The 22,018-nt window shown below is 41.4% G+C and overlaps 1 protein-coding gene across 5 annotated transcripts in view; it reads right to left on the bottom strand.

Annotated features, from left to right (window-relative positions):
• The window catches only part of LOC101016333 (zinc finger protein 37A-like), a 35,936-nt gene extending 14,189 nt beyond the window's left edge, over window positions 1-21,747 (bottom strand). For 2 of the 5 annotated variants that reach the window (XR_001906286.3, XM_017962745.3), the window contains exons 1-2: window positions 21,605-21,745; window positions 19,366-19,424 (exon numbers count right to left, since the gene is read on the bottom strand). Coding sequence is in view for 2 of the 5 variants with exons in the window: in XM_017962745.3 (XP_017818234.2) it covers window positions 19,366-19,380 (15 nt within the window). In the remaining 3 variants the exon portion in view is untranslated. Of the gene's footprint in view, window positions 1-9,771; window positions 9,904-19,365; window positions 19,425-21,604 lie in introns of those variants that run through there. The other 3 variants (XM_009214301.4, XM_009214302.4, XM_009214303.4) reach the window with 3 other exon arrangements.
• Between the last annotated feature and the right edge of the window lie 271 nt (window positions 21,748-22,018).

Below are 22,018 nucleotides of genomic sequence, written 5' to 3' on the forward strand. Positions count from 1 at the left end.
GCAGGGTGAGACATCGCCTCACCTGGGAAGCTCAAGGGGGAAGGGAATCCCTTTTCCTAGCCAGGGGAACTGAGACACACAACACCTGGAAAATCCCACCCCAATACTGCACTTTACCAAGGGTCTTAGCAAACGGGCACACCAGGAGATTATATCCCATACCTGGCCGGGAGGGTCCCACGCCCACGGAACCTCCCTCATTGCTAGCACAGCAGTCTGTGATCTAAGGGCAAGGCAACAGCGAGGCTGGGGGAGGGGAGCCTGGTACTGCTGAGGCTTAAGTAGGTAAACAAAGCCGCTGGGAAGCTCGAACTGGGTGGACCTCACAGCAGCTCAAGGAGGCCAGCCTGTCTCTGTAGACTTCACCTCTGGGGACAGGGCACAGCTAAACAACAACAACAACAACAACAGCAACAACAATAAAGCAGCTGAAACCTATGCAGACGCAAACGACTCTGTCTGACAGCTTTGAAGGGAGCAGTGGATCTCCCAACACGGAAGTTGAGACCTGAGAAGGGACAGATTGCCTACTCAAGTGGGTCCCTAACCCCTGAGTAGCCTAACTGGGAGACATCCCCTACTAGGGCCAGACCGACACCCCACACCTCACATGGTGGAGTACACCCCTGAGAGGAAGCATCCAAAGCAAGAATCAGACAGGTACACTCGCTGTTCAGCAACATTCAATCTTCTGCAGCTTCTGCTGCTGACACACAGGCAAACAGGGTCTGGAGTGGACCTCGAGCAATCTCCAACAGACCTACAACTGAGGGTCCTGACTGTTAGAAGGAAAACTAACAAAAAGGAAGGACACCCACACCAAAACCCCATCAGTACGTCACCATCATCAAAGACCAGAGGCAGATAAAACCACAAAGATGGGGAAAAAGCAGGGCAGAAAAACTGGAAATTCAAAAAAATAAGAGCGCATCTCCCCTTCCAAAGGAACGCAGCTCATCGCCAGCAACGGATCATAGCTGGACGGAGAATGACTGACGAGATGAGAGAAGAAAGCTTCAGTCCATCAAACTTCTCAGAGCTAAAGGAGGAATTACGTACCCAGCGCAAAGAAACTAAAAATCTTGAAAAAAGAGTGGAAGAATTGATAACTAGAATAATTAATGCAGAGAGGGCCATAAACGAAATGAAAGAGATGAAAACCATGACACAAGAAATACGTGACAAATGCACAAGCTTCTGTAACTGACTTGATCAACTGGAAGAAAGGGTATCAGCGATTGAGGATCAAATGAATGAAATGAAGCGAGAAGAAAAATCAAAAGAAAAAAGAAGAAAAAGAAATGAACAAAGCCTGCAAGAAGTATGGGATTATGTAAAGACCAAATCTACGTCTGATTGGGGTGCCTGAAAGTGAGGGGGAAAATGGAACCAAGTTGGAAAACACTCTGCAGGATATCATACAGGAGAACTTCCCCAACCTAGTAGGGCAGGCCAACATTCAAATTCAGGAAATACAGAGAACGCCACAAAGATACTCCTCGAGAAGAGCAACTCCAAGACACATAATTGCCAGATTCACCAAAGTTGAAATGAAGGAAAAAATCTTAAGGGCAGCCAGAGAGAAAGGTCGGGTTACCCACAAAGGGAAGCCCATCAGACTAATAGTGGATCTCTCGGCAGAAACTCTACAAGCCAGAAGAGAGTGGGGGCCAATATTCAACATTCCTAAAGAAAAGAATTTTCAACCCAGAATTTCATATCCAGCCAAACTAAGTTTCATAAGTGAAGGAGAAATAAAATCCTTTACAGATAAGCAAATGCTGAGAGATTTTGTCACCACCAGGCCTGCCCTACAAGAGACCCTGAAGGAAGCACTAAACATGGAAAGGAACAACCGGTACCAGCCATTGCAAAAACATGCCAAAATGTAAAGACCATTGAGGCTAAGAAGAAACTGCATCAACTAACGAGCAAAATAACCAGTTAATATCATAATGGCAGGATCAAGTTCACACATAACACATTAACCTTAAATGTAAACGGACTAAATGGTCCAATTAAAAGACACAGACTGGCAAACTGGATAAAGAGTCAAGACTCATCAGTTTGCTGTATTCAGGAGACCCATCTCACATGCAGAGACATACATAGGCTCAAAATGAAGGGATGGAGGAAGATCTACCAAGCAAATGGAGAACAAAAAAAAGCAGGGTTGGCAATACTAGTGTCTGGTAAAACAGACTTTAAACCATCAACGGTCAAAAGAGACAAAGAAGGCCATTACATAATGGTAAAGGGATCAATTCAACAAAGAGGTAACTATCCTAAATATATATACACCCAATACAGGAGCACCCAGATTCATAAAGCAAGTCCTTAGAGACTTACAAAGAGACTTAGACTCCCATACAATAATAATGGGAGACTTCAACACCCCACTGTCAACATGAGGCAGATCAACGAAACAGAAAGTTAACAAGAATATCCAGGAATTGAACTCACCTCTGCAGCAAGCGGATCTAATAGACATCTGCAGAACTCTCCACGCCAAATCAACAGAATATACATTCTTCTCAGCACCACATCACACTTATTCCAAAATTGACCACATAATTGGAAGTAAAGCACTCCTCAGCAAATGTACAAGAACAGAAGTTATAACAAACTGTCTTTCAGACCACAGTGCAATCAAACTAGAACTCAGGACTAAGAAACTCAATCAAAACCACTCAACTACATGGAAACTGAATAACCTGCTCCTGAATGACTACTGGGTACATAATGAAATGAAGGCAGAAATAAAGATGTTCTTTGAAACCAATGAGAACAAAGATACAACATACCAGAATCTCTGGGACACATTTAAAGCAGTGTGTAGAGGGAAATTTATAGCACTAAATGCCCACAAGAGAAAGCTGGAAAGATCTAAAATTGACACCCTAACATCACAATTAAAAGAACTAGAGAAGCAAGAGTAAACACATTCAAAAGCTAGCAGAAGGCAAGAAATAACTAAGATCAGAGCAGAACTGAAGGAGATAGAGATACAAAAAACCCTCCAAAAAATCAATGAATCCAGGAGTTGGTTTTTTGAAAAGATCAACAAAATTGATAGACTGCTAGCAAGACTAACAAAGAAGAAAAGAGAGAAGAATCAAATAGATGCAATAAAAAATAAAACAAGGGATATCACCACCGACCCCACAGAAATACAAACTACCATCAGGGAATACTATAAACACCTCTATGCAAATAAACTAGAAAATCTAGAAGAAATGGATAATTTCCTGGACACTTACACTCTCCCAAGAATAAACCAGGAAGAAGCTGAATCCCTGAATAGACCAATAGCAGGCTCTGAAATTGAGGCAATCATTAATAGCCTACCAACCAAAAAAAGTCCAGGACCAGATGGATTCACAGCTGAATTCTACCAGAGGTACAAGGAGGAGCTGGTACCATTCCTTCTGAAACTATTCCAATCAATAGAAAAAGAGGGAATCCTCCCTAACTCATTTTATGAGGCCAACATCATCCTGATACCAAAGCCTGGCAGAGACACAACAAAAAAAGAGAATTTTAGACCAATATCCCTGATGAACATCGATGCAAAAATCCTCAATTAAATACTGGCAAACCAGATCCAGCAGCACATCAAAAAGCTTATCCACTATGATCAAGTGGGCTTCATCCCTGGGATGCAAGGCTGGTTCAACATACACAAATCAATAAACGTAATCCAGCATATAAACAGAACCGAAGACAAGAAACACATGATCATCTCAATAGATGCAGAAAAGGCTTTTGACAAAATTCAACAGCCCTTCATGCTAAAAACTCTCAATAAATTCGGTATTGATGGAATGTATCTCAAAATAATAAGAGCTATTTATGATAAACCCACAGCCAATATCATACTGAATGAGCAAAAACTGGAAAAATTCCCTTTGAAAACTGGCACAAGACAGGGATGCCCTCTCTCACCACTCCTAGTCAACATAGTGTTGGAAGTTCTGGCTAGGGCAATCAGGCAAGAGAAAGAAATTAAGGGTATTCAGTTAGGAAAAGAAGAAGTCAAATTGTCCCTGTTTGCAGATGACATGATTGTATATTTAGAAAACCCCATTGTCTCAGCCCAAAATCTCCTTAAGCTGATAAGCAACTTCAGCAAAGTCTCAGGATACAAAATTAATGTGCAAAAATCATAAGCATTCTTATACAGCAGTAACAGACAAACAGAGAGCCAAATCATGAATGAACTCTCATTCACAATTGCTTCAAAGAGAATAAAATACCTAGGAATCCAACTTACAAGGGATGTAAAGGACCTTTTCAAGGAGAACTACAAACCACTGCTCAGTGAAATAAAAGAGGACACAAATAAATAGAAGAACATACCATGCTCATGGATAGGAAGAATCAGTATCGTGAAAATGGCCATACTGCCCAAGGTAATTTATGGATTCAATGTCATCCCCATCAAGTTACCAATGAATTTCTTCACAGAATTGGAAAAAACTGCTTTAAAGTTCATATGGAACCAAAAAAGAGCCCGCATTGCCAAGACAATCCTAAGTCAAAAGAACAAAGCTGGAGGCATCACGCTACCTGACTTCAAACTAGACTATACAAGGCTACAGTAACCAAAACAGCATGGTACTGGTATCAAAACAGAGATATAGACCAATGGAACAGAACAGAGCCCTCAGAAATAATACCACACATCTACAGCCATCTGATCTTTGACAAACCTGACAAAAACAAGAAATGGGGAAAGGATTCCCTATTTAATAAATGGTGCTGGGAAAATTAGCAAGCCATAAGTAGAAAGCTGAAACTGGATCCTTTCCTTACTCCTTATACGAAAATTAATTCAAGATGGATTAGAGACTTAAATGTTAGACCTAATACCATAAAAACCCTAGAAGAAAACCTAGGTAATACCATTCAGGACATAGGCATGGGCAAGGACTTCATGTCTAAAACACCAAAAGCAATGGCAACAAAAGCCAAAATTGACAAATGGGATCTAATTAAACTAAAGAGCCTCTGCATAGCAAAAGAAACTACCATCAGAGTGAACAGGCAACCTACAGAATGGGAGAAAATTTTTGCAATCTACTCATCTGACAAAGGGCTAATATCCAGAACCTACAAAGAACTCAAACAAATTTACAAGAAAAAAACAACCCCATCAAAAAGTGGGCAAAGGATATGAACAGACATTTCTCAAAAGAAGACATGCATACAGCCAACAGACACATGAAAAAATGCTCATCATCACTGGCCATCAGATAAATGCAAATCAAAACCACAATGAGATACCATCTCACACCAGTTAGAATGGCAATCACTAAAAAGTCAGGAAACAACAGGTGTTAGAGAGGATGTGGAGTAATAGGAATGCTTTTACATTGTTGGTGGGATTGTAAAGTAGTTCAACCATTATGGAAAACAATATGGCGATTCCTCAAGGATCTAGAACTAGATGTACCATATGACCCAGCCATCCCATTACTGGGTATATACCCAAGGGATTATAAATCATGCTACTATAAAGACACATGCACACGTATGTTTACTGCGGCACTATTCACAATAGCAAAGACTTGATATCAACCCAAATGTCCATCAGTGACAGACTGGATTAAGAAAATGTGGCACATATACACCATAGAATACTATGCAGCCATAAAAAAGGATGAGTTTGTGTCCTTTGTAGGGACATGGATGCAGCTGGAAACCATCATTCTCAGCAAACTATCGCAAGAACAGAAAACCCAACACCGCATGTTCACTCATAGGTAGGAACTGAACAATGAGATCACTTGGACTCGGGAAGGGGAACATGACACACCGGGGCCTATCATGGGGAGTGGGGAGGGGGGAGGGATTGCATTGGGATTTATACCTGACGTAAATGATGAGTTGATGGGTGCTGACGAGTTGATGGGTGCAGCACACCAACATGGCACAAGTATACATATGTAACAAACCTGCACGTTATGCACATGTACCCTAGAACTTAAAGTATAATAATAAAAAATAAAAAATAAAAAAACAGAATATCTTTAAAAATAAAGGAACTAATTATATACACGGATTGGACATCTCAATATTACAAAGTTCTCAGTTCTCCCTAAATTGGCCTATAAATTCAAGGTAATCCCAATCAAAAGCTTAGTAAATATTTTTGTGGAAATTGACAAGTTGATTCTGAAGCTTATATAGAAATTCAAAGAACCGGATGGGTGCGGTGGCTCACACCAGCAATCCCAGCACTTTGGGAGGCCAAGGTGGGTGGATCACAAGGTCAGGAGTTCGAGATCAGCCCGGCCAACATGGTGAAACCCCATCTCTACCAAAAATACAAAAATTAGCTGGGCATGGTGGTGCGTGCATGTAGTCCCAGCTACTCAGGAGGCTGAGGCAGAATCGCTTCAACCCAGGAGGCAGAGGCGGCAGTGTGCTGAGATCATGCACTGCACTCCAACCTGGCAACAGGTCTCAAAAAGAAAAAAAAAATTCAAAGAACTAAGAATGTTCTCATCATCATAAAATGAAGGCAAAAGGCCGGGAGTGGTGGCTTATGCCTGTCAATCACAGCACTTTGGGAGGCCGGGGCAGGAGAATCACTTGAACCTGGGAGGTGGAGGTTGCAGCGAGCCAAGGCTGCGCCACTGCATTCCAGCCTGGGCAATAGAGTTAGACTCTATCTCAAATAAATAAATAAATAAATAAAAATGGAGGCAAAATTTTTTTAAACCACCAAGAATGGCCAAGGCAGTCTTAGAGAAAAAAAAAAAATGTGTGAACTCACACTAATTGTGGTTGGCAGAATTCTAAGATGAGCCTCGATGACTTATATCTTTATATAATCTCCTCTCGTTAGTGTGGGAGAGATCTTGTGGCTCCAGTAAAGATTATATTACATTATATGGCTAATGGATTTTGCAGCTATAATTAAGATACCTTAATCAGTTTGAGTTGATCAAAAGAAAGATTGTCTTGGTGGGCCTTACCCAATCAGGCGAGTCCTTACAAAGAAGGTAAAGTGGCCGGTTGCGGTGGCTCACAACTGTAATCCCAGCACTTTGGGAGGCCGAGGCAGGCAGATCACGAGGTCAGGGGTTCAAGACTAGCCTGACCAACATGGTGAAACCCCGTCTCTACTAAAAATACAAAAATTAGCTGGGCAGAGTGGCACGTGCCTGTAATACCAGCTACTCAGGAGGCTGAGGCACGGGAATCGCTTGAACCTGCGAGGCGGAGGTTGCAGTGAGCAGAGATCGTGCCACTGCACTCCAGCCTGGGTGACAGAGTGAGACTCTGTCTCAAAAAAAGAAGGTAAAGTATCAGAGAAAAGTTCCTACTGGCCTCTAAGAAGCAGCAAACCATTATGGGTTCTCATTTATGGGAAATGAATTCTGCCACATATGTATGGTGGACTCTGAGCCTCCATTAAGATTAAGTGTCTCAGGCAATATCTTGGTTACAGCCTTATGCCTCAGCACAGGACCTAACTAACCCATTCCCAGACTCCTGATCCATAGAATCTGAGGTAATAAATTTGTGTTGTTTTGTGGCAAACTTTGTGGTAACTTATAATGAAGCATTAGAAAACTAACACACTAGTGCATATAAGAATTTATTATAGAGTAATTTAAGACAGTGTGGTATTGGTGACAGAATACATTGAAAGACCAATAGAAAAAAATTATGGTCTAGAAACAGACCTACAAACATGGATACCTGATTTATTTTTAAAAGTTTCACAGCCGAGCAGTGAGAAAAAGGACAGTCTCAATAAGCTATGCTGATTGGGGAAAACTTGACTTCAATCCCACACAATATGTGAGAATCAATTCCAGATGAATTGCAGGTTAAAATATGATGAGTAAAAACAACAGAACTTCAAGAAGATAACATGAAACTATATTCACAAGCAAAGTTGTTTTTTTTTTTTTTTTTTTTTTTTGAGATGGAGTCTCGCTCTGTCGCCCGGGCTGGAGTGCAGTGGCGCGATCTCGGTTCACTGCAAGCTCCGCCTCCCGGGTTCACGCCATTCTCCTGCCTCAGCCTCCTGAGTAGCTGGGACTACAGGCGCCCGCCACTTCGCCCGGCTAATTTTTTTGTATTTTTTTTAGTAGAGACGGGGTTTCACCGTGTTAGCCAGGATGGTCTCGATCTCCTGACCTCGTGATCCACCCGTCTCGGTCTCCCAAAGTGCTGGGATTACAGGCTTGAGCCACCGCGCCCGGCCTCAAGCAAAGTTTTTTTTAAAGCAAGATACAAAAGCACTAACCATAAAGAAGAAGACTGAAATAAACTGGACCACATTAAGAATGTCGATTAATCAAAAGATACTATTAATGCCAAAAAAATGCAAATCAGAGAGAAGAAAATATTGACAACTTATCCAACTTTTAAAGGGACTATACCCAGAATATATAAAATACTTCTAAAATCAATACAAGCAAGACAACCTAATAGAAAAATGGGGGAAAATATCTGAACAGTCATTTCACAAAAGACAACACTAACATGGCCAATAAACATGCTGAGAAGTGCTCACCCTAAATAGTCAACCATTGGCAAAGATTATTGGGAAGAGGATGTTCACATAGTCTCCGTATTCCACCCAAAGATTATTAGTTTACAAAAAGGAAAAGAAAGTCTACTTTTCAAATGGAGATATTTGGTACCATTACAAATAGTGGCACAAACAGACCATATAAAAAGTACATAATAAACTGGCATAAGATAAATGTATATGCCAGGCGCGGTGGCTCACGCTTATAATCCTAGCACTTTGGGAGGCCGAGGCAGGTGGATCACGAGGTAAGGAGTTTGAGGACAGCCTGGCCAACACAGTGAAACCCTCTCTCTACTAAAAATACAAAAATTAGCTGGGCATGGTGACCTCAGCTATTTGGGAGGCTGAGGCACGAGAATCACTTGAACCCGGGAGGTGGAGTTTGCAGTAACCCGAGATCGTGCCGCTGCACTCTAGCCTGGGCGACAGAGCTAGACTCATTCTCGAGAAAAAAAGAAAAAAAAAGTATAATATGAATCTGATTGTGAGGAAAAATAAATCAGTCAAATACAGATGTGCAGGCAGTCTACAACAGTGCTTCTAAGCATGGTTGCATATTACCTAGGTATAGGAATATTTAAAGAGCTCCAAATGATTCTGAAAAGCAGTTAAATTCAAGAATAACTGTTCAACAAGACTCCTGACCAGGACATATTTTAAATGTTCATTATGATGAAGGAATAAAAAAAATCATCTTTGATTGGCTCTTGGGCCCAGCAACGCTACAGAGGACATTTTTGGGGAAAATGGAAATTTTGTTTTGTTTTTTGGGATGGTAGCTCACTCTGTCACTCAGGCTGGAGTGCAGTGGCACGATCATAGCTCACTGCAGCCTTGACCTCCCAGGTTCAAGTGATCCTTCTGCCTCAGCTTCTTGAGTAGCTGGGACTAAAGGTGTACACAGCCATGTCCAGCTAATTTTTAAAAATATTTTGTAACATGGGGTCCCATTATGTTACTCAGGGTGGTCTTGTACTCCTGGGCTCAAGCAATCCTCCCACCTTTGCCCCATAAAGTGTTGGGATTACAGGCATGAACCACTTTGTCTGGCCTGGAAAAATTACATATAGAGAGAGAAAATGTGGAAGAATACTTAAAACCGTTGAATCTAGGTAAACTGGTGTTTATTGTACTTATTTTTTTTCTTTTCTTTTGAGACAGAATCTCAAAAAAAAAAAAAAAAAGAAAAAAAAGGACAAACTGGGAATAAGTACCTGTAACTTACATGACAAAGAAAAGGCAAAGCGTTCCTAAAAATACAGAAGGAAAGGCTGGGCACGGTGGCTCACACCTGTAATACCAGCACTTTGGGAGGCCCAGAGAGGCGGATCACCTGAGGTCAAGAGTTCGAGACCAGCCTGGTCAACATGGTGAACCCCTGTCTCCACTAAACATACAAAAATTGGCTGGGCACGGTGGCACACGCCTGTAATCCCAGCACTTTGGGAGGCTGAGGAGGGCGGATCATGAGGTCAGGAATTCAACACCATCCTGGCCAACATAGTGAAATCCCGTCTCTACTAAAAATAAAAAAAAATTAGCCGGGCGTGGTGACAGGCGCCTATAGTCCCAGCTACTCAGGAGGCTGAGGCAGAAGAATCACTTGAACCCGGGAGGCAGAGGTTGCAGTGAGCCAAGATCGCACCACCACACTCCAGTCTGGGCGACAGAACAAGACTCCATCTGAAAAAAAAAAAAGATTACCCTTTAAAGTAAAAAAAAATAAATAAATAAAATGTAAGTAAAAATTGCATTGAACCATTCACTCCTATCAGACTGGTAGAAACCCAAAAGAATAACACATACACTTAGTTTGGTTTGCTATAGGCATAAAAGCATACTCATATCCTGCTCGTGAGAATACAAAATAAGCAGCCACTGTGAAGTGAAATATGGTAGTATTCAGTTACATTATATATGTATGAATTTACCAGTGGACCTAGAAATCCCACTTCTAAGAATCTACCACAAAAACACATTAGCCAAAAATTGAAAAGATGGGGCCGGGCGCGGCGGCTCACACCTGTAATCCTAGCACTTTGGGAGGCCAAGGCAGGCGGATCGCCTGAGGTCAGGAGTTCAAGACCAGCCTAACCAATATGGTGAAACCCCATCTCTACTAAAAACACACAAAAAAGTTACCCAGGCACGGTGATGGCACCTGTAATGCCAGCTACTTGGGGGCCTGAGATAGGGAGTATCTCTTGAACCCAGGAGGTGGAGGTTACAGGGAGCTGAGATCATGCCATTGCACTCCTGCCTGGGCAACAGAGCGAAAATCCGTCTCCCCCCACCAAAAAAAAAAATTGAAAAGATGTAGGCACAAAGCTACAGCAGTATTTATATTTGCGAAAGACTAGACACAACCCAAATGTTGATTAGTAAACAATTGGTTGAACGTATGTTGTACATTCACACTACAGAGTGCTAAGCGACTGAAATAAGACATAAGGAAGACCTGCATATCCCACTGCAGAGTGAACTCCAGGTTCTATTATATGATCAAAGGAAGTCTGAGAAAATCAAGTATAATGTGGCAGCTTTTATATACAAAAGGAAAATATGTGTATCTACATACAGATCTACTTATATTAAAAATAACAATAAAAAGATAAGTCATAAAACAAAATGAATCATTCTTCATAAGGTGAAGAAAGGAACAAGGAATCAGATGGAGGGAAAGGGATGAATCCCAGACTGATCTCTGAATATACTTTGCTTTACAGATCTGTCTTTGCAAACATTTAAATATTTTTCATAATTATAAAAAATGATTCTCAAAATAAAACCCTAAAAACAAACAGCAATGAAACAAATAAATATAATTATATCTAAAGTTGATGCCATACCACTCAGAGAATTATTTCTGCTAAATTTAAAACAAAGGAATCTAATTGTATGTCACAATGGGGCTGTGCCCTAAGGACAAAAGAACTGCAAAATAAATCTTAAACTGGTTTCAAAAATATTTTGTTAACAATAATATTGGTATTGTTATTTTGGTATATCATGTTTTACAGGATAAAGCAAATAATCATGTTAATGCCCTTTGGAATACAGATTTTCAAATTAAGAAAAAAGGCCAGGTACGGTGGCTCACAACTGTAACCCTGGCACTTTGGAAGGCCAAGGCAGGTGGATCATCTGAAGTCAGGAGTTGCAGACCAGCCTGGCCAACATGGTGAAACCCCTCTCCTCTGAAAATACAAAAATTGGCTGTAATCCTAGCACTTTGGGAGGCCGAGGCGGGAGCATCACTTGAGGTCAGGAGATTGAAACCAGCCTGGCCAACATGGTGAAACCCCATCTCTACTTCAAAAAAAGAAAAAAAAGAAAAAATTAGCCGGGCGTGGTGGTGGGCACCTGTAACCCCAGCTACTTGGGAGGCTGAGGCAGGACAATCACCTGAACTCAGGAGGCAGAGGTTGCAGTGAGCCAAGATAGCACCATTGTACTCAAGCCTGGGCAACAAGAGCGAAACTCCGTCTTGGGGGAAAAAGAAAAGTAGCAGGGCGTGGTGGTGGGCGCCTGTAATCCCAGCTACTCAGGAGGCTGAGGCAGCAGAATTGCTTGAACCCAGGAGGCGGAAGTTGCTGTGAGCCAAAATGGCGCCACTGCACTCCAGGCTGGGTGACAGAGTGAGACTCCACCTCAGTAATAATAATAATAATAATAAGCCGGGCACAGTGGCTCATGCCTGTAATCCTAGCACTTTCGGAGACCGAGGCAGGCAGATCACCTGAGGTCGGCAGTTCAAGACCAGCCTCACCAACATGGAGAAACCCCATCTCTACTAAAAATACAAAATTAGCTGGGCATGGTGGTGCATGCCTGTAATCCCAGCTACTCGGGAGGCTGAGGTAGGAGAATCGCTTGAACCAGGGAGGCGGAGGTTGCAGTGAGCAGCGATTGTGTGATTGCACTCCAGCCTGGGCAATAAGAGCGAAACTCTTTCTCCAAAAAAAAAGAAAAATAACACAAAGATTACTATACACAATTTCAAATTTATAAATTAGTAAGAAATACAGAACCAAATCAATAGAAAAGTATGTAAGGGATATGAACAAAAGAAAACTGAAAGGCTCAACCCTACAATCAGAAATTCAAATCAAAACAATGAGGTTTTCTTTATCTACCAGATTGACCATAATTTTAAAATATGACTATATCGATTGCTAGAAAGAAGATAAAGAAAATGGTACTCTCATAAACAGCTGTGGTATGGTAACTTGGTAGACAAACTGGTAGCACCAAGTAACTCTGGAAATCCTTTCTCGCTCTGTTGCCCAGGCTAGAGTGCAGTGGCTTGATCACAACTCACCGCAGCCTTGAACTCCTGGGCTCAAGCAGTCCTCTTGCCTCAGACTCCTGATTAGCTGGGACTAGAAGCATGCACCACCATGCCCAGGTAATTAAAACTTTTTTTTTTTTTGTAGAGACAGGGTCTCCCTATGTTACCCAGGCTGCTCAAAAACTCCTGGGCTCAAGCAATCCTCCCACTTTGGCCTCTCAAAGTGCTGGGATTACAGGTGTGAGCCACTGTGCCCAGTCTGGAAATCCTTTCTCTTTATGCAGACAAAGTAAAGAATGTTTACTGAAGTATTACACACAATAAGGAAAAATGGAAATGACCTAAATGCCTTTCAATGAAAAAATGGATAAAATGCAGTATGGTCTCAGAATATATGGAATAAAAAGGAATAAACTAATCAACTTGGATAGATCTTCAGTGCAATATTAATTTTTTTTTACTAGCTGCAGTAACATATATACCAATTGAGATGGGCTATATAATTCTAAAAATCATATAAACAAAAATGTATACTCTTCCATGATACAAACATACATCTCCATGTACTTATACAAAGAGAGTAAGAAGCCAATGCATGTATGTAAATAGGATGGAACAGGGAGTCACAGATCAAAACCCAGATGTGGTGGGCTGAACAATGGCCCCACAGATATCCACGTCCTAATCCCTGGAACTTGTGACTATGACCGTAAATGGCAAAAAGGACTTTGCAGATGTGATTATGAAACTTGAAAAGTGGAGACTGTCCTGGATTATCCAAGTGGGCCATAAATGTAATCACATGTCTTTATAGGGAGTCAGAGGGACATCTGACTACAGATGAGAAGGCATTTTACAGGCAAAGGCTGACTGAAGTCATCACATGCTTTGAAAATCGAAGAAGGGGCCATGATAACCTGAAATAAGCAAGGAAAAGGATTCCCCCTTCACAGTCTCCAGAAGGTACCAGTCCCACCACCACCTTGATTTTAGTCATATAAGACTAATTTCAGCCTCCTGATTTCCAGAACTCTAAGATAATGAATGTGTGGTTTACACTACCACATTAGTGATAATTTGCTACATTCAGGAATAGTAAACCAATACATGGGGGATATGTTATTTACCATGAAGTTGAAAAGATTCCTTGAATGAGATGTCATTAGAAGGAAGGTAAGAGAAGAGTGTGGTGTGGTGCCACAGGAACCAGCAGCAAAGGCTGTGCAGAAAACAGGCAGTAGGGTCAGGTGCTGCAGAAAGGTCAACTAACTCAAAACCTGCAAAATACTGGTGACAGACCACAGTCTGGGAAAATGGCAGAGAGGGGAACTCCCAGGGCCCATCCCTCCACAGAAATACGGGAAAAAAATGTCAGAGCAGCTTTATTAGAATTCTGGAATATAGACAAAGATTTACAGCAACTAAGCAAATCTTAATCAGGAGAATGGCAGCTGAAACCTGGTAGGAAAGATCTACGTTGTTTTAACTCACCTTCGCCCCATTCCCCTCACAAGCTCTATGAGTTTGCTAGTGCTGTCACAATAAAGTACCACAGACTGGGCAGCTTGAATGACAGAAATGTATTTTCTCACAGTCTGGAGGCTAGAAGTCCAAAGTCAAGGTGTCAGGAGGGCTGCTTCCTTCTGAAAGGTCTGAAGGAAAGATCTGTTCTAGGATTCTCTCCTTGGCTTGTAAACAGTCACCTTCCCCATGTCTTTACATGGTCTTCCTTCTGTATGTCTCTCTGTGTCCAAATTTCCCTTTGAAAAGGACACCAATTGATATGGTTTGAATTTGTGTCCCCACCCAAATCTCATGTCAAACTGTAATCCCCAATGTTAAAAGAAGGGGCTGGTGGGAGATGACTGGATCATGAAGGCGGATTTCCCGCTTGCTGTTCTCACGATGGTGAGTTCTCACGATAGTGAGTTCTCACAAGATCTGGCTGTTTTTAAAAGTATGTAGTACCTCCCCCTTCACTCTCTTCTTCCTGCTCTGGCCATGCAAGATGTGCCTCTTTCCTCTTTGCCTTCCTCCATGGTTGTAAGTTTCCTGAGGCCTCCCCAGCCATGTTACCCATACAATCTGCAGAACCATGAGCCAATTAAATCTCTTTTCTTTATAAATTACCCATTTTCAGGTGTTTCTTTACAGCAGTGTGAAAATGGACTAATTAATACACCAGTCATATTAGATGAGGGCCCACCCTCATGACTTCACTTTAACTTTATTATCTCTGTAAAGAATCTATCTCCAAATAAGGCAACATTCTGAGGTACTGTGGGTGGAGACTGCAATGAATGAAATTTGCAGGAGACACAATTCAACCCATAACACTGACTCAGTAACAGTCTTTAAGATGAAATCCTGTATTCCTGGTGTGAGTTCCCAGTGCTTGAAGGAGCAGAATAGAGCTGGTTCTCAAACAACTGGGGTTGTCTGTTTTGCTCCGTCTGGTGGTGGCCGAAAGAGTAACGAACAGTGCCAAGAACTCTCAGACAGAGAAATGACTATGTAGCAGGCACCTATTGAAATCCTTTAAAGGTAAATCATTTAAAGGCCAGCTGTGGCCTTTGGGGCAAAGAATATCAATTGGGGTCAACAACAGATACATAAAAATAAGCCTGGGTGGAAGAGTGAGATGCTTTTGGGCTTTGGAAAAGCTTCCATATACTCCTGGGAATCCCGATGATGACACATATATCTAGGACAAGGCCCATGTTCAGAAAAGACCTGAGAAGGCCCTAATCTTTCACCTCTGTTAAGTGGTAAAACTATCTCTACTTGTAGATGACACGGTCTCATGAACAGAAGATCCTTGAGAATCCACAAAGAAACCATTAGAGCTAATAAAGAAATTCAAGGTCCACGCGGTGGCTCGCGCCTGTAATCCCAGAACGCTGGGAGGCAGAGGTGGGTAGATCACGAGGTCAAGAGATAGAGACCATCCCAACCAACATGGTGAAACCCTGTGTCTACTAAAAATACAAAAATTAGTTGGGAGTGGTGGTGCACATCGGTAGTCCCAGCTACTCCAGAGGCTAAGGCAGGAGAATCACTTGAACCCAAGAGGTGGAGGTTGCAGCGAGCCGAGATTGCGCCACTGCACTCCAGCCTGGCGAAAGAGCAAGAGTCCATCTCAAAAAAAAAAAGAAAAAAGAAAAAAGAAAAAAAAGAAATTCAATAAGCTGTAAGACCAAGATTAACACTGAAAAATTAGCTGTTTTTCTATGCAATTAACAATCCAAGAAGTAAATTTTAAAAATAATTTATAATTTAAAAATAATAATTCTAATTACAATAGCATCAAAAGAATACTTAGGAATAGATTTAACCAAGGAGGTCTAAGACTTACATACTAAAAACCATAAAACTTTTGCTGAAAGAAATTAAAAACCTAAATAAAGGGAAAGATAGTCCTTGTTCATGAATGGAATACTTAATATGGTTAAGAAGGCAATACTTCCCAAAGTGTTCTACAGATTCGATACAAAATCAAATAACCTTTTTTGCAAAAACGGACATGACCGTCAAACTCATGGAACTGCAAGAGACCCTGAAGAGCCAAAACAATCTTGACAAAGATAAACAAATCAGGACTCACACTTCATGGCTTCAAGACTTCTACAAAGCTACAGTAAACAAAACAGTATGGAACTGGCACAAAGACAGACATACAGATCAATCGAATGGAATTAAGAGTCCAAAAAGAAACGCATACATCTATGGTCAACTGATTCTCAACAGAGGTGCCAAGACAATACAATGGGAGAAAGAATAGTTTTTTCAAAATTGGTGTTGGGATAACTGGATATCCACAGGCAAATAAATGTGAAGTTGGACCACTTCCTTACACTATAAACAAAAATTAATTCAAAATAGGTCAAAGTCCTAAATGTAAGTGCTAAAACCATAACACTCTTAGGAGAAAATATAGAAGTAAACCTCATGACCTTAGGTTTGGCAATGGATCCTTAGATATGACATCAAAAGTGTGCAAAAGAAAATATAGATTAACCAGACTTCATCAAAATTAAAACCTTTTATGAATTAAAGGATACTATCAAGAAAATGAAAAGAAAACTCACAGAATGAAATATTTGAAAATCACATATCTAATAAGGGTCTAGTACACGAAAGTACTCTTACAATAAACCCAATTTAAAAATGGACAAAGGACTTGAATAGACACTTCTGCAAAAGAGATATACAAATGGCCAAGAAGCACATGGAAAGGTGCTCAAATGCATTAGTCACTAGGAAAAAGCGAATCAAAGCCACAATGAGATACCACTTTACAAACACTAGAATGGCTATAATTTAAAAAATAAACAATAACAGATGTTGTCAAGGATGTGCAGAAACTGTCATCCTCAAACATTGTTGGTGGAAATGTAAAATTATGCAGTGCTGTGAAAAAGTTTGGTGATTCCTCAGTAAAAGACAAAATATATGATCCAGCAATTCTAATTCTAGGTATATATCCAGAAAACTGAAAATAGGTGTTCAAACAAAAATTTATACACACATATTCATAAATGTACTATTCACAATAGCTATTAGGTATAAACAACCCAAAAATCCATCAAATGATGAATAAACAAAATGAGGTGCATCAACGTAAAAGATTATTCAGCAATAAAAAGGAATGAGGTCAGATACATGCCACAACACAGATGAACTTTGAAAATATTATACTAGGTGAAAGACAGATATATTGGCTAGGCATAGTGGCTCATTCCCGTAATCCCACCACTTTGGGAGGCGAAGGTGGGAGGACTTCTTGAGCCCAGGAGTTCAAGGTTACAGAGAGCAATGATTGACCCACTGCACTCCAGTCTGCCCTGTCACTATTAAAAAAAAAAAAAAAAGCAAAACCCATAGTGTATGATTACCTTTATATAAAATATACAGAATAGGCAAGTCCATAGAGACAGAAAGTATATTAGTGGTTGCAAGGGAGTGCACTCAGGGGTGAATGGAAAGCGACTCTAAGGCGTATAGGTTTCCTTTTGGAATGATGAAATGCTCTGGAACTAAATAGTGATGATAGTTGCATAACATTGGGACTATGCTAAATGCCACTGAATTGTGCACTTTAAATTGTTAATTTTATGTTATGTATATTTTACCACAATAAACAAATATATCATTAGCGATGTTCACAGATCAAATTCCAACAAATGGTAGGAAATAATCCATTCTGCATGAAGCATGGGTTGAAAATTTGATTAAGTGCAGAAACATTTGCCAGAAAATAATCTCTTAACTGAATATTCTACAGATGAAGCAAGACTAAGATTTTTGGAAAGTTATTTTAAAGACATACAGTCAATTTATTCTCTATATGTTTTAAGTTTTATCCAGAAAAAAACAAAAAACAAGCCTATCTGAAAGCGATTTACATGGGCTCTAGTAATGTGGTCCCTAAAAAACTTCATTAACTCAGTGTTGCTCAGTACCTTGTTTTTTGCATTCACTAAAGAATAATTACAGGTATTTATTTCATGGTTGCCACCAGAAGGCTGTCCATCACTGCATAAAAAGCAAAAAAAAAAAGGCAGCACGGTGGCTCACGCCTGTAATCCCAGCACTTTGGGAGGCCGAGGTGAACGGATCACGAGGTCAGGAGCTCAAGACCAGCGTGGCCAACATGGTAAAACCCCATCTCTACTAAAAATACAAAAAATTAGCCAGGCATTGTGGCACTCACCTGTAGTACCAGCTACTCAGGAGGCTGAGGCAGGAGAATCACTTGAACCCCGGAGGCGGAGGTTGCAGCGAGCCATGATCGCGCCACTGCACTCCAGCCTGGGTGACAGAGCGAGACTCTGTCTCAAAAATCAGGAAAAAAAAAAAAGAGCAAAAAATATTTTTTTTTCAGCTTCCAGTATCAGGCTTCACATACGTACCAAAAGGAACCAGGTAGCTTCATTCTCATCAGCAGTGAAAGCCATTAACAGATCATCTCTCTTTGCCATAGTTACCAGAAAGGTCAGAAATATTTGCAACTCAAATCTGATAACTAACTCCACATGACGTGTGTGTGTATATACATCAATATATACACACACATATATATACACATATATACAGATATCAATACCTCTGTGTATATACATTGCATATATATACACAAATACATACAGATACGTGTATATATACACATATATACATACAGATATGTGTATATATACACATATACATACACATATATGTGACATATATAAGCCAACTTTGCCCTTCTGATCTACTGTTCCAATGCTATTTATTGGCCTATAGACCTGAACCCTAGCATCATCGCCTGCAATCTTGTTAAAAATGAAAATTCTCGGGCCCTGTTCTGTTTTAACAAACTTTCCAGGTTACTTTTATGCACTAAAGTTTGAGAATCATTGTGTTAACCCTGTTTCTTTGAAGTTCATTGTATCTATTTCGACTTTTCCAATTTAAGTGTAAGAGTCAACCTGCTAAGATCCACTGTAAAACAAAGTACAGAATTACTTCATCAACTCACATAGGATTTCTTCATTTTCTGCTGATCCTGGAAAAATGTAGAAATCTCTGAAGATTTACCTGGGATTAAAAAAAAAAATGAAGCAAGTCACTAGAAATATGAAATGTTTTGGATCTGCCTACTTAAAAAACTGCAAGCATCACCGGGCAGGGGGTCGGCGGTAAAACGTCTCTCTGTGGGAGAACATCGCTTTCAACCTGGAAAAGAGGCAGGAAGAAACCCATGAAGACGCATCCATGTGTGTCTATTGGTGACAGTTATATGATCACATGGAGCTTGGATGTGTCCTTTTTTTTTACTGAGTGGATATAACTGTTTTCAGCTGATTTTTAAAAACATATGTACCACTTTGTGTTCTTAAATAAAACAATTATAACAAAAATGATTAAACAAATCACAACACACTAAATGAAGTAAAGCTATGTCAGCCTTCATCAGAAGTTTCATCGAACATGGATTTCTTTTTCCTCATTTTACTCCTTAAGTGAACTCACCCAAAGCTATGAAAAAAGGATTGGAGGCACTTTTAAGATAAGGTCACTTAAGCTGTTTTTCTACAGTATATGTAGTTTCTCAAAAGGCTGCCTTTTAAAGATGTCTGTTTTAACAGTGATAATGTGATTAGCACTGGCCTGGGTGTCAGGAGACTCAACGTCTACTCTCAGCTCTGCCACTAACACAAAGCCAGGGAAATTCACTTACACTCTCAGGTCAATTTTTCCCAACCTCGAACAAGACAAACAGAAAACCTTTCTAGTACTACTGTCGTACAATATCAGAAGAAAGGAATTCATCAGCATATCTTTTGATGCCAGATTCATGGAGTGCAAAGATCTTGGGATCTGGGAAGAGGGAGTGAAATAACAGTGGAGGCTACACTGGGATTGGTGAAGATGGCATTTACTCAGCTCTAGCTCTAAAACCACTTTACCCACAGCATGTCTCCCAAACCCTTCCAGTGAAGCTATATTTCCTGCATGGCCTAACCCCTCCTTCATTCTTCTAAGTCCATTTTCCTACTCTCTTCTGAAATCTGGTGCAGACCTCCCCTGTGGCATGGCTTCTGATGTGGCAACATCATCCAAATCTTACTTATTCTGAGCATTGTATGCAAATCTAATATCTGCTCCTTTCTGGGAGCTAGTGCCTCTGCTCAGAAACTCCGATTTGGAGTGGTTCTTTTCCACGTGGATCTTGTTCCTCAAGATGTCTTATTTCACAAGAGGTGCTTTGCTCCAAGGAAGATAAGAAATGCACCTAAAGGACAAATTCATGTTAACTTAAATCCTCACTCAAGGCCACAGTTTAACTCTGAATTTTCCTGTTCCATAGACTCTCAGATGACACCTTCAATAAACACAAAACAAAGTTACTGAGAACATAGACCAGTCTGGACTGCGCAGACCCAACTCGGGAATACGCTGTTTGTCCCAAGGGCTCCGAAGACACATTCGGAAATCAGTTCTGAAAAACAGAACTGCTACGTGGTAAGAGTCAACCCTTCAAATTATTTCTGCTAACTGCTGCGAAGGATGCAACGCTGGCTTTTATAAGCAGGACAGTAAATCAGACCAGGGCATCTGGAGAAAGAAACGTCTGAGTTCATCCTCTAGCGTGTTTACCTGCTACCTAGCTGTGTGACTCTAGGCATAACACTTTCCTCTCGGTCTCCTTTCCTTATTTGTTAGAGCAGGAGTTATACTGACCTGAGAACGAGGTTATGAGCATAAACTACTAAGAAACATGTTTCCATTAACAGCAGCCGCTGTGACTGACTGCGGGCACAGTCACCACGTTCCCGAATCCTCCGCACAACCCCCTGAGGAGGTATTAATTCCCCGGTTTCACACGTGAGGAAATCAAGTCTCATCTTGATTTCACTCATCTCTCTCACTGGACAGTTCTTTCACACCCGGTGCCGCCTGGCACCAAGGCTCCCCCGACCCCTCCCGCGGCCGCCTGGTCCACACTGCCCGCTCCGCCAGGAGTAGGACACTCGGACCCCGCGGCCTCCCGCATCCCCGGGTTCCCACGCCCCCGCGTTCCCCACGCCTGACCTCCGACCCCTCCCTCGACCATGCCGCCCCCACCCCGCCGTTCCTCCCGGGCTCAGGCGCAGGCGCTGGTGTTCCCACCGCCGGGCGCCCACCGCCTCCTGCCTGCCCTGCCACCGGCTGCCCAAGCTGCGCAGCACTTCCCATCCCGCCGGCTCGCCCGCCGCTCCCAATCCAAGCCGTACCTGAGCGGCGGATAGACTTGGGGGTTTGGGGTCTGTCTCCCACTTGAAGCCGAAGAATCTTCCCAGAAGGAACGCCTACGCCATTTGCACCTGCACAGAAGGAGCCTCAGAGACCTGTCCCATGAGCATGCGCGCTGAGCCCAGGAACGTGCGACTCCGTTTCCCAGAAGCCTGCTGGTCCACGACCTTAGGGAAAGTCGGAACCTTCCCAGCCAGTGTGCGGAAGGAAGCGAAGAGGTACATCAGTGTGAATTACGAATAAGAATGAGAAAGTTAATTTGAAGACTAGAAAATTAAAATACTAGTAATAAAATAAAAAGTGTTAAAAAGTAAACAATAAAAGAGAAATTATTTGGGCGATGGGTACACTAGAAGCCCAAACCCCACCAGTTCGCAACATATTTGTGTAACAAA

Source organism: Papio anubis, chromosome 11, assembly GCF_008728515.1.
Source record: "Papio anubis isolate 15944 chromosome 11, Panubis1.0, whole genome shotgun sequence".
NCBI classification, from domain to species: domain Eukaryota; kingdom Metazoa; phylum Chordata; class Mammalia; order Primates; family Cercopithecidae; genus Papio; species Papio anubis.